Source organism: Larus michahellis, chromosome 6 (genome assembly GCF_964199755.1).
Source record: "Larus michahellis chromosome 6, bLarMic1.1, whole genome shotgun sequence".
In the NCBI taxonomy this organism is placed as follows: Eukaryota; Metazoa; Chordata; class Aves; order Charadriiformes; family Laridae; genus Larus; species Larus michahellis.
This window is the reverse complement of record NC_133901.1, coordinates 68,140,692-68,157,746: the sequence shown is the minus strand read 5'-3', so window position 1 is coordinate 68,157,746 and position 17,055 is coordinate 68,140,692. Positions and strand designations below refer to the sequence as shown.

General features: G+C 41.8%; 1 protein-coding gene across 12 annotated transcripts in view; it reads left to right on the top strand.

The window, feature by feature from the left end:
* The window catches only part of FGFR2 (fibroblast growth factor receptor 2), an 87,603-nt gene that overhangs the window by 25,879 nt on the left and 44,669 nt on the right, over positions 1-17,055 (top strand). For all 12 annotated transcript variants that reach the window (XM_074590756.1, XM_074590753.1, XM_074590760.1 and 9 more), the window contains 2 exons: positions 2,138-2,307; positions 9,341-9,464. In XM_074590756.1, the coding sequence (XP_074446857.1) occupies positions 2,138-2,307; positions 9,341-9,464 (294 nt within the window). The remainder of the gene's footprint in view (positions 1-2,137; positions 2,308-9,340; positions 9,465-17,055) is intronic.

The following is a 17,055-nucleotide window of genomic DNA, read 5'->3' as shown; positions in this document are numbered from 1 at the left end:
TGCCGTAGAAACCTGGCTGCACAAAGCACCCTTGGTGGGGAACTCAGTGGCTGGATCTGGACCAAGTTGGGTGCCCTGGTGCCGGGCTGCACCCTCATGGGACCTTCTCTGGAGCTGGGTCCATCCAGCCCGTGCTGGCCTGGGCGAGCTGTGGAGCCTGTGGTTCAGAGGTTGTGTTTGCCAGTGGCTGCATCTGTAGGTGGGAGAAGGTGCATGTGGGAGACGTGATGAGAAGCGACCATGCTGGCTGCAAAGATGATGCGTCAGCATTGTCCATTTGGGGTCAAATCTAGGCACTCTGCTCAGTTTGAGGTACCAATGTAACTGTTTCGGATGGTTGGTTGGCTTTGACCTGCCACAGTTGACTTTGACTTTGTGGGAATAGTGATCACCTTACATTGCCTTGTGGAAGATGTTTAGTGATACAGAGGAAATACCCGTTTAATATATCAGTACCAACATGTAATTCCGCCTTTGCCTGGTATGCCTGTAATGCAATTTGGTCTTTGTGTGTAGTAGTTAATTCCTTCGGCTGGCTTTGTTTAAAGTCTTCTGTTGTTTTAATGTGATCCTGGTTTCAGCAAATAATGTTAACAGTGATTTTCCTTGCATCCCTAATTCACTTTAGTCCGTGTAACAATTTCTTAGTGTTGCAGTTAAATTTTCAATAGCTACCTGATTTTCTATTTTGATCACATGCACAAATTTCCTTTGCTTTTCTACTTCATTAATTTTAACAGTAATTGCCACTTCGGGCAAAAAAAAAATATAAAAATCACTTATCGTTCTTAGCATCATTATAAGACTTGCTTTTGGAATGTTTTCTTTATACTGAGAGAGTTGTCGGTAAAGGATTTATTCCTGTATTTTCTATCCAGCTGTATTTTTATTTAGAGAGGGGGGTGGCAGGATTTCTGAGTTTGCACTGATTGTAAGAACTGCTATAAATATTTGAGGAACGGAAGAGTTTATTTATAGTGGAGTGTTAGGCTGCTAATGAAGGAAATGAAACAGGGCTGAGAGAAATAGAGTTATTTTTCTGGACCCTTTTAGTCCTAAAAATTCCACGCTAATCTGATTTGCTTCAGGAAAACTCCATTGTAAAAGAAATTAATGTTTCCTACTATTAAACAGATCTCCAATCTTTAACTTTTTAAAAACTGTTGTGGTGAGACAACTGAAGCGATGCCATGAAGACGCTGGGCAATGTTTCCAAAGTGTTGCATGGATCCAGAGTATGGGATAACCTTGTATATGGGTCTGTCTTTCCAAATTTACTTCTTGGAGGTCAAAACCAGATGGGCAGTTGTATGGTTTTATTCTGCTGTGTTTGCTGTACTGGTATGTGACAAATGATCCTGAACCTGGATGAGAGAGGGGTTTTCCATGCGCTCCTCATGCTCCTCATGTGGGCATGGGAAGGAGCGAGTGACCCCTCTCCGGGAGCCAGTAAAAATGATCGCTCCAGTAAATACAGGCTCAGAGAGACACTCTTGTGCCGCGGTGTTGGACATCAGTGAACGTTTGGGCTTCAACAGGCTCATGAGAGTGGGAAATCCCTGCAAAATGATCAACGCTATTGCTGGGTTTTGCTGATCCTCCGTTTATAAATATATTTTAGTGGTTTCTATGACAGTAACAGCACAGCTCACGTTGACATGGACACTGTGAGTTTTAGCACGCTGCCAGGCAGGTAGGTATCTTTAGCCCTCTTCTAACAGATGGGGAAAGGTTAAGGCTGAGGCTTCCAACAGGTCTTCTGACTTGGTCTGTCTGGCTTCAGGGACGGGGTCCGAGAATCCAAAGTTTGCTGAGCGCTCACGGTAACTCGACTTGAGGTCATTTGAGTCTGCTGAAAACGCGGTCCCTCTGCCTTACTTGACGTAAGCAAACCGAAGGATATCTGTGGTTAATTATTGGAATTTTGTCATAAATTATCCACTCAAGGCTGTAGACTGAGCCGTTTGCAAAACTCTGGTCACCACTTGTGGCATATGATTTCCAGTCGTGTACTCTTTCCAAAGCACCCTGTCTCTGCTAAAACGAATACGCGCAGCACTTTATGTCTGTGGAAGGGGCTGGAAAGGGAGCTCAGTTTCCAAGTACTGATATTTCTGGATGTATCTCGTTGAAACAGGGGCACCCTATTGGACACATACAGACAAAATGGAGAAAAGGCTACACGCGGTGCCAGCAGCAAATACCGTTAAGTTTCGTTGTCCGGCGATGGGGAACCCAACACCGACCATGCGATGGCTGAAAAATGGGAAGGAATTTAAACAAGAGCATCGTATTGGCGGATATAAGGTACGTTCTTGTGACGTGATTTTGCAATTTCTGTTCTTGACCAAGGCTGTAAAAAAAAAAAACAAAACAAAACAAAACAAAAAAAAACCCCAACCAAAAAACAACTTGCTGAAGTCAACAGAAATTCTTTTAATGGCCTTGGATCAAATGTAGAAGCAAAAAAAAGTAATTGTTTTCTTTGGGGAAGGGTGGGTGGTTTCTTTGGCAGTTACTGAGCACTAATTCTATTTTTTTTTTTTTTTCTCAAATTCGAGCTTGTAGCATAGCAGTGCAGCTAAGGATTATTTATAGAGACTTATTTGGAAAACTAAAGGCTGGCTTTGCAAAGCAGAGTAAGACTTTTCTCTATTCATTTTCAGCTGCATTGTTAAAAACACGGCCATCCGCTCTGGTGATTGTAGACAGTTTAATAAAGGAAGGGTTGGAAGTCAAATGTTATTATTTTCTATAGAGTTTATGGTCTGTGAAACTGAAATGGGAAGCAGAATTTGAGGGAAAGTAACAGCACTTACTTACAAGGGTTTGTTTGAATTTTAAACAGCTTCAGATTAGATGTTTCATTCTAAATTGGTGGTTACTGATTAAGAGAGAGTTTTAGGGAGGCCAGCTTGCTCTGGGGGTTAGTGCACAGACCTTTAACCTCCTGGTATCTGCCTAGGTCAGGTCAGAAGTCAGGGTTCGGTCATCTTGTCCCTCTCCTCACAGGGAATGGGAGTGCATGACTTTGATGGCAAATTGCTGTTCAAGCATTACCCTCGCCATCTTCAGTTACCTTAATCTCTTCTGTGGACCTTCTGTCAGTGGCTTCCTCCTTCCTCCCCTACCCGACACCTCAGCAACGTCAATCCAAAGATGAGAAGTTTCCCAGTTAGCCACCTCGTGCCATGGTCGTGAGCCCCAGCCTAGAACGTCTGCGGAGGAGCTCAGAGCAATTTGTAATGGTGATTAAGACAGAAGTTAAGTGACTTTTCCAGATGCCACAGTAAGCTCAAGAGCGAGTCCTGAGGGCTGCTTTACCCCAGCGATTGCAGTATTTTCGGGGTGCGGCGTTTTGCTGATGGGGCCAGGATGTATATTGCTTCATGGGCTGTTGACTCAGATCCTGCTTGGTACAAAAAAATATGTTTTCCAGTGCAGAGGAGGACAAGCCGTAGTCTCCTTTCCTCTCTAGCTAGAATTACTGTTGAAAGTGTCAATTTTTCCAACATTCGTGTTAGCAGAGAGCGAAGCCCAGAAAATCTCCCTGCATGAACACTAATTATCTAAGTAGACTTTTCCATCTATGTTTGCTTATACCATAAATTACTGTTGCTTATGAGTGTACACCTGGCAACACCTTCTGCCTTTCATAACGCTATGGGGTGTTAACGAATTGGCTACAATTCAGTGATTTTCACCTCTCTCAGTGCTTATTTAGAAACAGAAAAAAGCCAATTAAAAAAACCCCACAAACTAATCCTGTCTTGGAAAATAATAGTAACAGTTTCGCTACTAACTGAGACGTTATTTGAACGCTTTACATCTCGTGAAGGGGAAATGCAGATATTACTGTTGAAAACCGTGAAGGAAAATGTCTGTCTTGTGAGGCAGGATGGAGGTACCTGGTCTCTGGTTTGGGAGGGTGAGCTGTGGTTGGGGAAATCAGCCCATGTGGGGCTCCGTGCTGCCACTGCTAGCCCGTGCTGGGCATCTGGGTGAGCTCGTTTAGACTTGTGCCCATTAAGTGGCACCAATTAAAATTTTGCCTATGTGTATTAAGCGTACACAATTTCTGAGGAATGTGTGTCCTCTGGGAAGAAACCACAGATGCCTATTTCTAAAGCCAGCTGGATAAGTGAAGTATATCCCTATAATTCTAAATCATAACTTCTTACATCTCTTTAGTCTTAAAGGAAAAAAAGAGGGGACACAGCTGTGGATTTTAGACTTTCTTGTTGCTCAGAACTACATCAAATTTTAAATGATTTGGTAGCATTTACTTATTGTTGTTGTTCTGCTTACCAAATCTCTGTATATTCCAGATTCTTCCGGTGTTTTGAAGGTAGAAAGCTTGTTTTTATAGAACAGGTATTAAAGAATGAGGTCTCCAAAGCTTCTGGAGGCTGTGTCATCTTCTTGTTAGAGGGGCAGGATGAGGTCACTGCAGGCTTAGTTCAAAATTATTCTGGAATAAAGACAGGAAGTGTATTTTGTTGACACCTCTATACCGACAAACTTGTAATGAAGGAATCCTCAGAAAGGACTAAGTCTTTCTGTGCCGGTCTGTCCTCAGCCAGATATCTCATGATGATTCTTGTACGCTGGCTTGTCTTGAATCTGGGCATTGCTATACGTAAAGTGTTTCTGCCTGAGATCTTCGTATTCATGATACTTTGAGTGACTGGAATAGCTTGAGCCAAACTTGGCCGTATCTGCCATCACCAGTTGATGGAACACCATCCGTCCCTTTCGGAAGGCGCAGTCATCTCTTGAAGACTTTAAGAACAAAGTAAAGGGAAGGAATACGTGAAGCTTCCCAGTAATCCTCCAACCACTTCTCTCCTGCTGCCTTGAGCTAAGAAATCCCTTCTTTGTTTTCTCTTTATCGCAATCAGATAGTGGCCTGTAGCACTTTGTCCCACTGACTGGGGAATGTCTTGAGTCAATTTGCACTCAGGCAGGCTAGCAGGAGGGTGTATGTGCTGGCCAAGATAGCTTCCAGAGCGAAATTCCTCCACCGTGACTAATTCTGGGTGGTGAATTTCAAAATCGAACCGTTTATGATTTTTCAGGGTATACCCAAAGTTCCTACAGCAAGGAGAAAGGGATTAGTTATTGACTAAACCTTTTTTAGTCTTTTCTTTTATCTGTCTCTAAAGTGACGATAGTTCTTTCTTGTGCATTGAAAGGCATTTTATAATTTCTTTGCGTGAATAATCTAAATCCTCTGAGACATCACAGGAGCCTTTACTTTTCTGTACGCCACCCGGAAAGCAAATGTACTTCTATCAGTTGTTACTGTTTGAGTATTAACAGGTGTGTGTTTTCACATGCGTTTTGATAAGCTTCGTCACTGCAGTCATCTTATACACATTTAAATTCAGCCAGGTAAATACAGAGTAAAGAAAGAGTTCTGCCTCTATAGGAACTGTAAAAGCCTATGGATTTTGCATGGATGTTCAGCACTTGTTCCCTCTGCTGAGCAGTACCGGTAGCATATGTCTGAACTCTGCTGATTTTGTGGGGAATCATAGCTTGGTTTCTAATCCTTCCTTCTTTTCAAATTCATTTAAAATTTACCCCTTTTAAGCATTTTTTGCTAGGTCACAACTTTTCACGATGTGTCTGTTCACTGAGGACCCGTATTTTAAAATTAAACAGAACTGTCCACACTTTTTTATATGATACTCCAAAAGCAAAATGTTTCTGTGAAACACTACTTGCCCTTTCCTAGATTTCTGACCAATATTTCTTGGCTTTTTGATTCCAGTTTAGGTTTCCCACCTCCAAGTACAATTCTATGCAGTTGATGTTGATAATTTAGTTTAAAAATTGAGTTGGTTGGAGAGACTGTTTGGAAGAATTGGTTAAAAATTTGATGGAGAAGATTGCCAAAAAAAGCACCTCAGTAATTTGCTAGAAGTGTCCATACCTGGTCAGGAAAAAAACGTGTTGAGATTATTTTTATTATCTCAATAAAGTACCATTTTTGAGTACGAAGCACAGGTAAAACCTGAACATAGGTATTGCAAAGCAGTAAAAAGAAAAAAAGAAGGCAAAAGCAGTTATTAAACTGTGTTGAAAAAGTATCTGAAGGGTGAAGCTGTGAATTGGGATACTTGGAATGTGGCTGTTCCCTGAATTTCTCTATGTCATGAAAAGGCAATGACTAATTGGAAGGGGTACCCTGAAGACCAGGTGATGGAGTGGGTGGGACTGTGCGGGTATTCTCTGGGATTTTGAAAGAACTCAATACGAAGCAGGGTTTCAGGGAGCAAAATAGTAGAAGTAACGGGATAGTAGCTGGCGAGGAGCCAGTCAGGTTGGAGAGCTGGAAGAGTTGCCTGCAACTGCTAAATCTCTGGCTGGGGACAGTTGTCTTTTGCTGGACCTCATGTGCCTGGGGAGGATATTCCCACTTGTGGCTGCCCTCGTGTTTTTCCCTAGTGGATTAGTTCACATGAGCTCCCTAATATGTTCTGTCTGCCAGACGAGCTCATGCCATCTATTTAAACAGCTTCAGTGGACCCAGTTGGTATTACCCAGGGAAATTTATTAGGGAATACTTGGAGAGCTGTAGGACTGGTGTCTTCAGTGAGCAACCAGCGAGCCAATGGCTTTAATCTGCATTACCAAAGAGATTTGCAACTTCCGTCACAAGGGTGGGGTTTTTTGTTTGGTTTGATTATTAATATTTTTTTTTTCCCCTTCCAAAGAGTGCCTATCACTGTTGTAGTTCATCCCTACACAGAAGGTTGGTGTGAGACCTGTGTCCAGTGGGAGCACTGCTTTGAACCTCTTCTAAAACTAGCTTTTACGTGAGCTGGTGGGACGTTGGTGCTGGTTGTCGACAATGGCACCACTTCTGCTATCCAAAGACAGGCTTTACTGGGACGAGGGAATGACGGCACGTTACTTAAAAAGACGACGTTACCAAAGCCTGTCGGATTAGGGTGTTGCAAGCTGCGTGGTTGCGGGGATGTGGCAGGGCCGTCGCGTCTTTGAGAATGAACAGTTCAGTTTGGGAAGCTTCAGCAGAAGATGCCGTCATCCCCAGCAATGGGGAGCTTTTCTGGGCTTTGCAGTGCTGCACTTGTAACCAGAAAGCGCCAAGCCAACAAGCTGAATCTAGTTGAATCCAGACCCATGACATAAATCCAGTTGTGTGACGATGTGTCATAAATGCTTTGGGCCTCTACAGCAGTTGTTTAGCTTAAACTGAAGAGGCTTAAGCTGTTGTTTTATTATAAAGATATTATCTCTTCTCATTGGAGTTGCAAAAAGGGAAATTGCGCAAATACTTTTTAATATTGCCATCCACTTGTGGCTGTAAGTTAGTTACGTTTTCTTATTGAATGCTAAACAATCTCCTGTGTTTTCGTATCAAATTAATTACTTACAGCTTGTTACTGAGCTTTATTTTGTTGCAACTTCCGCAGAACCATGATCTTTTCTTCCTGTTTTGCAGTCAAATAGGTTAAAAATGCTTGCTCTGATTCTCAGAAGTGTGATGTAACTTGTAATGGCAAAAAGACAGGTCACTTTGACCAAGTCTCCCTCAAAATACCTCATAAAGAAGTAAAATATTCAAAGTATGTAGCTGCTGTATTTATTATTTACCGGTGGTTTATGACAGTAATTCTTCCTGATCCAAACTTTGACTTTCAAGATTGCTTAGCGGAATAACAAGACAATAAAATAACGCTGATAAACGCTTTCTAGCTTTATAAACTTATTTTCCTAGTGTGAAGAAAAAAAAGAATCAATGTATAGTTTTGATGCATACCATCAAGAAGCGGGGTGGGGGAAAGGAGCGGTAAGTTTGGACTGGAGATTTTGGGGTCACGTTATCACACATTTCTGCGACACTTGGGTAGCATCCGTGCCCTTCACCTGCTGCTGGAGTCTCATCTAGGTTTTTCTTAGATATTTTTCTTAGATATTTTTCTTAGATTTCTGACATTTAGTCATTAGCTAATATTATTATTACCCCATAACTGGACAATAATAGTAATATCTGGTTAATGAGCTAATTACTAGCTGGGGGACTAGGAAAGCCAGGAGGCCCTTACAGAGTGGACCCTTTTCTTCCAAGCTTTGAACTGACGGCGTTTTTACCTCCAGCAGGTGCGAGAGCTCAGCTCTTGGCACCGGGGCCGCAGCCCTGCACAGCCTTTTCCTGCTGGATAAGGACCTACGCAACAGTCAGGCACGAAGCAGGATTTCAGACCTGTAGTTGTAATGGTCTTTTAAAAACGTATAGTTACTGGAAGTGTCACCGAATGGTCCATAAATTTTTCTGGTGTACTGCACTGAATTACCACTTTCCATTTGGCTGATTAAAATGACTGTACCAGATTGCATTTTTATTCCGTTTGCTAAAATAGGTACTTTGCAGTTTCAAAGTTGTACATTACAGCTACGCAACGTTAAGATCGTTGAGCGCTTTTGTCAAAAATGTAATGCTATAACACGGGATTTAGGGGATAGCCAGCAAAAGGTCATTTTGGGAGCCAACTTCTGGTGCAGGAAATATATATGTGTACCGGATGACTCTATATCCTTCCAGGATTGGGCTGGATCCGATTTTTTGCAAGACCAATGCCAACGCTCCTTTTGAGTTCAAATGGGAACAGAATCAGCGCCTTTAATACGTCCTGTCCGCCAAGGATTGTAGGAAATAAACGTATATCCTTATGCGCTGTTTCCGTGAGGATTTTCTTCAGGCGTTTTTCATGAGGCAGCATCTTCATTTCTGTCTTGTGGTACCCCAGAGCAGCAGGAGATGGTGGCCACTCTGTGTTACCTGTGGGAGGCATCCCAACCGTTGCCCTTCTGTACGTGGTTTTTCCAAAATGTGTAATTGAGCTGTTAGAGAAAAACGGAGACTTGGATGTTAGGGGATGGTATCCATCCCATATTGCTGGTGGGTAGATAATATTATCAGGTGATTGTTTGGAGACAGATGGGAAATATACCTGAGGGCGTGAATTCGCTTTAGGGTGGATTGAGAGGTAAAGCCTGGTAAGACAAACGGCTGCTAATTGGTGCCATCCTCGCAGGCACGGTAGGACTGAGCGTGCACCGACGTCTGCAGCGCTCAGGTCGGGGACGAGGTAAATTTCTAGCAGAATGCCTGAAAGTTTTTACTGCTGCAGCCGTGCTGTTCTGCATCAGGCATGAAGTAAGTATTTCAAACTGTCAAACGAGCACAGAAGAGGCTTTTAAACATGGATTACAAAAAGTTAACTATTGAGAAAACGGTTCTTTTGGAGGGGGAGAGGGCGAAACTGTGCTAGGGAAGTTCCCAACATCTCTGGTTACACCCCTCTAGGTCCGCAACCAGCACTGGAGTCTCATCATGGAGAGCGTGGTCCCGTCTGACAAAGGCAATTACACGTGCATAGTGGAAAACCAGTACGGATCCATCAATCACACCTACCATCTCGACGTTGTTGGTAAGTAAAACTCTGTCTTAATTAGTGAGTTTCTCCATTAAAACATTCAGAACTAAGCTGATACATTTTGCATTCATTTTGAAGATGATTTCACAGTAGTCTGAAGATAAGATTTCACTACATAACCAATTGCTACGTAACTTCATATATTGATCTCTCTGACTCATGTCTATAGGACTAATCTACCCATGCCTTGGCAAAGGTGTAATATCTGCGTCTGGAAGTGAGTTCGTGTTGCTGTGGTACACCTACGAGCTTACCGTGCAGAAGAAATAATAAATACTGATGCAACTTTAATCATTAGTGTTACAATTTAATTATTACTTATACAGTTGTGCTAACACAAATTTTAATAACTGCAGTTACGGAAACTGTCAAGTGATCCTTTAGATTGCTGTTGTTATAGCTGAAAAGTTTTTTGTTTTTTGTTTTTTTTTTTAAATAAAAAGCTAGATATTGACTTTGGTGAGGCTCGTGGAGATCTGGAGCTTCAGGAAAGGAACTTTGCATTCACAGCAGTATAACAGAGATCCGACCGGAGCCTGTTGCGTGGGCTCTGAGCAGTCCCTGAAATACAGGTGACAAAAATTGTGAAGAAGTGTTTTACCTGAGGATAAATTCAAAACACTGTGTGAATTGTAGCAGTAGTAGCAAAGCTGCGATTCAGCCCCACTATTAAGCACATGCTTAGTAATGTTAACTCAATAATACCAAAATCCTGTTGACTTTAATAAGGTTTACACATATTTATTTAAGCGCTTAGCTAAATTAGAGCTTGAGATCTGAGAAACTAATTCTGTTCACCCCTACTCTTGCTGATTATCCTGGATGGGTGTGAGCAGTTGTATTGACTCTGAAGGCACTGCTGTCCGAAAGGGATCAGTTTGGCTGTTATAACAGGACCTGCTTGTAGTACCTCTGAGGAGCTGAGCTGTGGTTTCTGAAGTATGTCTTGAACGGACTTTGCTCTCTCCAGGCTTGTGGGATGATCTGAGTGTCACAAGCTCTGTGAATAAAACTTTTGATCAATCAATGTTGAAAACGAAAGTGAATTTGATTGTTGTGAGCTATTTCGGTCTGGTGACTGACAGCCCAACTTATCTTCTGTGGAGAATCTTATGGTGAGTTTGGGTTTATGTGACCAAAACAGTGACAATGTTTTAATTTCCCTATTTCCTGATTGGTTTTTACAATGCATCAGTCGCATTGTTTTGGATGCACTTTAAAAGTAGCATCGTATTTTGCCTGAGGCCACTTCAATCTGTGGAAGTTCCCAGATCCAAAGCAAAACAAGTGCCAGCTTCTCAGGCAGCAAGAAATGAGAACGTTCCCCATGAAAATGCCAGTGAGAGCCAGCCTTCGTGGAGCAGAGGAGGAAGAGGAGGATTTTGTGGTGGGGACGCCATCAGACTGAAGCCCTAGCACCAGCCTCCATACACCTGACTCTTCAAAGCCAGTCTGTGAACCACCCAGATCACTTCTACTTGGTTTTAGGTGGTCAACACTGAAAGCAGTGAGGATTTTTATAGCCTTGGCGAAATTTTTGTCATCCTTGGTAGAGCCGAGCTATGGGTATTGTTGAGGTGCACTGAGAGACTGGCAAAGCCATTTTTGTTTGAACACTCGGTTAAACAAAGTTTATGGAAGGTGCAGCAGCAACGGCTGCTGGAGATGGTAGTAAATTGTGTTCTACAAGCCTTGGTCCTCTGCTGACCACCTCGCCGGAGGGCGCGGGCTGCTCGCCAGGGCTCACCAGGGATGAGGATTGACCTACTGAGCCTCGGATGAGTTGTGGCATTTTTGGGTTTTATTTGGTTTTTGATTTATTTTTTTTGTCCTTAATCCTTTAGGGAGCCTAGATTGACTCAACTTTGGTTTTGCTTAAAACTGTTTTTATATAGGCTCCATGGGAGGGAAAAGGTATTTTTGCAATACTGGGAGTTTTTCTTGATGAAACAAAAATAGTTAAAAATTCCCCTTCCCTTCTCTGTCTCCTGCTCCTTTTCCTCATTACTGCCCCGGTCCCAACCTGGCATGTTTAGTCTTGACCATAAATTTCTTCACCCATTTTTTTCTAGCAAATGTGTTCATGGATGATGCGGTCACTTGAGCAAATATTTGTCAGAAGCCCTCTCGCCTCCTGTTGCCCTTTGAGCCTTTTGAATGTCTTACATTGAGGAATATTATGCAGAAGTTTATTTTTCCTGGCAGTAAATTCTAGTGACCTGCATGAATGAATGGAATGGTAATAAGGATTATGTCATTTATTTAAATGTCTATTCCTTTCCTATAGAGAGGCAGAAAAGTAAATAATGAGGTTTTTCAAAAGTGACTAGTGCTTTGAGGTGCTGGGTACCCAGCTGAAGGCACCCAAAGGAGCCCTGGTTTTCCCTGGGTGAATATGGCTCATTTTCTGATCCTCAAACCCTATGAGAAAAGCAAAGCAGAAGTCCAAAAGTGACTTCTGCAAATCCCAGCCTGCATCTTGGAGTTCTGTGTAGTTAATCATTTTACTTCCTTTAATTTGGTGGGTTAAAGGGTGTAATTGTTCGTTTACTTTGAAAACACGTGTATGGGAACACTCACCTGAAGATACCTGTGTTGAATTTAGTGTGATTCTCTCAAGAGATGCTGCATTGGGACTTTAACCCAAAAGGCGGATTGACGTTAGAGAGCTCAGCCATTTCTGTGTTGCTGAAAGCTTGTAATAATGATGGAGTTTGGGTATAAAATTGCTGAAGCAGTAAATTAAGGCTGGCCGGAAGGGGAAACTCTGACAGTTTTTCTAGTTAAAACAGTTCTACAGAAGTTAATTTTGTGCTTTTTTTTTTTTCTTCCCTATTTTTTTTCCCCCTATTTTCATATGAATTTTCAGTTCCCACAGGGTTGCGGAGTTATGGATGTTTGTTTAGAGGCAATTGCGTTTGTAGACCGCATCTTAGAAACTTCAGGTCATAATTTAAGGGCAAGTTGTGTGTGGAAAACTGTCAGTTGAAAGCCTCTGAAATTGCTTTTCCTATATGGTTTAACTGGTTCCAGAGTTGATTAAGTGTAAGTAACAGCAAATGGTATTAAACATGGTAACATATTACACTAACATGAGCATCTGACTATATGGTGTAATGTAGAGAACCCTCTGATTATGTCACAGATTTGGGAGGAATCCCAGCAAAAATCATGCCAAGTAATGACACAATGCTAGTTAGGAATATCCAGTATTACTTGATGCCAATAACTTTCCAAACCTTGAACTCTTTTGACAATTAAAAGCCTGGAGCCAGCAGGGCTGAGTAGTTTTCAGTCAGAATGTAGGTGTGAAGTGTTCTCGTTTTTACCTTGTAATTACTTGCAAGAACCCTCTTAAAATAGTCAGCTCAGCTCAGATGGTCTCATTCAAATTTACAAACCTGGCAAAACCCTTGCACTGATTTTTTTTTTTTTTTTTTTTTTTGTTACAATGGGAGTAGAAAATACTGAAGCAAAAAGCAGCAAGTGGTTGGCAGCCCCTCTGTATTGCACAGACTTGTGCACGTTGACGGTGTGAGCGGGAAATCGTCCAGTCGAGTTGGCCAAGGAGATTCTGGGTTGGGCAAAATTATTCTTTAAATGTGCGGGATACCCCAATCGAGTGTTGGTTTTTTTTTTTTTTTTTTCCTCTCTCCTCCATTTCAAAACAAGGACTTAAGCAGGCTGCGTGCAGGGCTTTGCTCGGGGATGCCAACGTGTTGGATTGCAGTAGCGGCAAATGGTGGCGATACACAACTCCGTTAGGATCCCCGTGAAAAGAGACGAGTCGTTTTTTGCTTTTTACTGGAGTACTATCCGGAGGCTTCAGTTAATATTGGATACTTATTGTCCAAGGCAATGTGCCAGCCCATGGTAATTGCTTACAACCAAAACCGCGGAGAGATTGGGAGAAGGAAATGTCACTGTCCGTTTTATAGGTGAAAAACCGAGCCGTGGAGCGATGAAATTTCTTACCCTGGGTCACACAGGAAGCTGGTGGCAGAGCCAAAAAGTAAAGCTGGTACTTGAATCCTAATCCAGTACCTTAATTAAAAGAATGTTCTTTCCCTTGTACAGTTTAGCCCATCAGCTGGTTTTTTACATGCGGCTGAAGTGCCTGGCTGTTCTTTTGTATTTAACAGTAGGTAGAAACTCACATTTTTATGGTAAGCTTACTAATAGACTAACTCCATTCTCATTAAACGTATATAAAGTCATGCAGTCTTAAGGGAGAATGAACGAAAACGATGTGGTTTTCACTTATGAGTCGTATTGTAGTGAATCCGGGTTGCAGGAAGCAACGTGGGAATGCAGCCACTGAGACTTGTATATAATTAGATCACTCTTGGATTGCAATTATCGCTAGAGTACCATTTCAGCTGCGACAGTTCTGTTTAAGCATGGAAGTAACTAATTGAATTTATATTTTAATGGCAAAAAAAAAAGGTTAGTCTTTGAACACTTCTAGTGCAGGTAGCCATTTCTGTCCTATTTAATGTCATCATCCAGGGAAAAAAATGACGGTTTGATTTCAGCTGAAGTTCGGCACATTACCTCATTTACTGGGTTTTATAAGCAGCTGCTCTAGCACGACACATCTTCCAAGAATGTGCGAGAGGACCCTGCTCTTTACTATAAAAATGAACATAACTTGTCACAAATTTTTTTTTTCTTTTAAAGAACTCCTTTTGCAGCCAGTTTAGCTGTGCTTTGACCAGTTTCTAATTTGCCTAATAGCCATGCCTTTGGTTCTCGTTACTGTGGAGTGAGCTCCAGAGGTGGCAGGGTACCACGCTGTTGCCCTGTGGCAGTAATGCCTATTTTCATATGAAAACAGTGTGAGAAGAACTTCTCATCCAGGAAGCATTTTAAATTACTCTTAGTTTAAAGTTTGTGCCCCAGAAATCTCATGTGTGAGTGGTTTTACTGATGGGTGTGCAGAAAAACGCTTTTATTCTAAACTCTTGGAGGTTTTAGAGGGCTTGAAGACGAATTTTACTCTTGCTTTTTACAGCACATTTTTAAAAAAAATCTGATTAAAATGGCATCAACTGTTTCCTCTTTGTACTTCACTGTTTATATTTCCCATAGTTTAAGCAGAAGAAAACCCCTTTGCCTTTGTTGCTAGTCAGTTTTATTTTTGGATTTTCATGCGCTCTCAGAGTCTCTAGCTGCGAACATGGCACGGACACATATATATATATTTTTTTTTTTTTAAAGACATGTTTCCATTTTGTCATTCCCCCATTCATAAAAACATATGCATTGTTACTTGCTTTTTGCCGAAACAAAGTTCAGAATTAGTTTGACTTAACTATAGTACGTGCCTTAATTTCCAAAGAACTGTTTTTAGGATTCGGGTTACATACGAAAAAGGAATTGACACCAGTTAAATACATGCCTTGGACGTTGCATCACTAATGTCTGGCAGGAGTTAAGTGTAGGTATTACAACCAAGCCTCAACTTGCCTTGCTGGCAGATGTGCTTGTAGTTGTTGACGGGCTCTTTACATGGACAAGCTTTGGCTTGACGTCTTCACCCAAGCCCTTGCGGCGTGGGACATGATGAGACAGGGGCTGGAAGAAGCGTGAAGGAATCCGCACCGATGCTTGCCCTCAGGTATTTGGTTAGGCTGAGAGGGAAGAAGACTCTATTTAATGTACCGATAAGCCTGAGTGTGGACTTTACACCTGGCACTAGGCTTTTGGCAAGGCGTGTGCATCTGAGAAGAAATTACACAAATTGTTTAGCGCTGGAGGCCGTGAGCTTCACTCCTGAAAACAAAGCCCCCAGTGTGATGGTTCAGCTAAGGGAAAACGAAAGCTCATGTTTTTTTACCTCCTTTCTTCATAAGGTAAAAATATTCCAACCCCTTAGTTTTATAGCGTTAAAGCTTCTGATTTCATTGGAGTGATCTGGCTAAATTACATTTTATGGACAAATACTAGTATCATTACTTCATCTGCTGGGTGAACAGTGAATTTGTCATGTTTGGAATACTTCCTGCGGAGTCTGCTGGGGGAGGACTGGTCTCCCTGTCCCACTTTCTGTCTTATTACAGCCCCAAGGCAGGTATTTCTCTTTCTTTTGATGAATGATGAACAGGATATTGTTTCAGCTCTGTTATTATCATTTTTAATCATGCCTTCTAATTCGTGCAGAATCCTACTTGTGGAAATGCAAGTAGGAATTTGCAGGAGTTGTCTGAAGATGCTAACAAGACTGTTGCCTTGTTAAATGTGCAGTTGGCACGTGTTGAAAGCCGTGTCTGTGCCTAATCAGAGGGGCTTTTTGACCTGGGCCGGTCTTTTCTCAACAGTTTTGTTACTGAAAAATTTGGCAGTGTATTTGGCAGTAAATTTGTAAAGTTATGTCCTCCTAGAAACAAAAAAACAAACCAAACCAAAACAAAAACCAAAAAAAAAAAGAGGCAAAAGAAAAGCTTGAATTATCACAAATATAGAAAAATCGTAAATGAACTGTGATACAGACTGGATGAACAGATTTTTAAAGGGAAACACAAGGTTATTAATCATGTCTGCCTTATTAATGAGGAGTTTGCAACTGCATTTCTTCATGTTGTCCCCAAATGTGGGAGGAAACGTAGAGGTGGGACAACCCCGTGGCTGCAATGGGATAGCTGCCTGTGGTGGGTGAGATGAATCCTAACCGAGACCACCACGCTAGTGTTTTCTGAGATTAAACTAGCATTAAAAGAGATGTAGCAGAGGTGGAAGCGGATGGTGACGGCGCTGAGCAGTACGCATGAGGGGTTGTGCATGACTGTAGTAACCCCAGGCTGGGGTTGATGGCACTGGGAAGATACAAGAGTGGAAAGGTGTGTGATGGTCTTCCCATCATGGTTTATACCGCAGGAGAGAAAAAACCTTGTGGGATGGGTTCCGGGGTGAGATAGGTAAGGGGGTGAGAGATCTGGCAGTACCAAAGTGTGGACAAACCAGTAAAATGTGAAATTCTGTGGCTATTAGAGAAAAGGTTGCACTTACAGCCTTCGTGTTGGTGTCCTCTCCCCTCACTGCCCTGCAGACCTCTGTGTGACTTGAAATCCAGTGGTGGCTGTTTTTTACAGGTTTTCAGGATTATAAATCATTAGATCATCTTTGGATTACTACTATTCCCATGGTGCAGCTTCAACAGCAGTTGCTTCATTTAAACATAAAAATAGAGTGAAATCCAATTTAATTATAATTTGAAAGCCAGATTAAAAATCATAGTTTTTGAGCACTTTTGAATACTGAACTGCTCTGTAAATATAAAATATTAGGATTATGTTTTTCAGATTGCTCTTTAAAAGGTTTGTTGAAATTTTTGACTGTTCATGAAAGAAAAACACTGATACTGTCAAAACTTGAGCCTAGTGAAAACCTCAGCATGACAGTATTAGTTGGAATAACATTAGTCTTTAGCATTTTTACCAGATGCTTGTGAAAGTAAAATGATATATGCTTTTGGGGATGTTCGATCACCGTCACAAATTAGGTGATCACAATAGCTGCTTTTAAGTTGTATTCTGCCTTTACAAGGGAATATGCACGCGTTGGGTAATGCTTATATCTGCAGCAT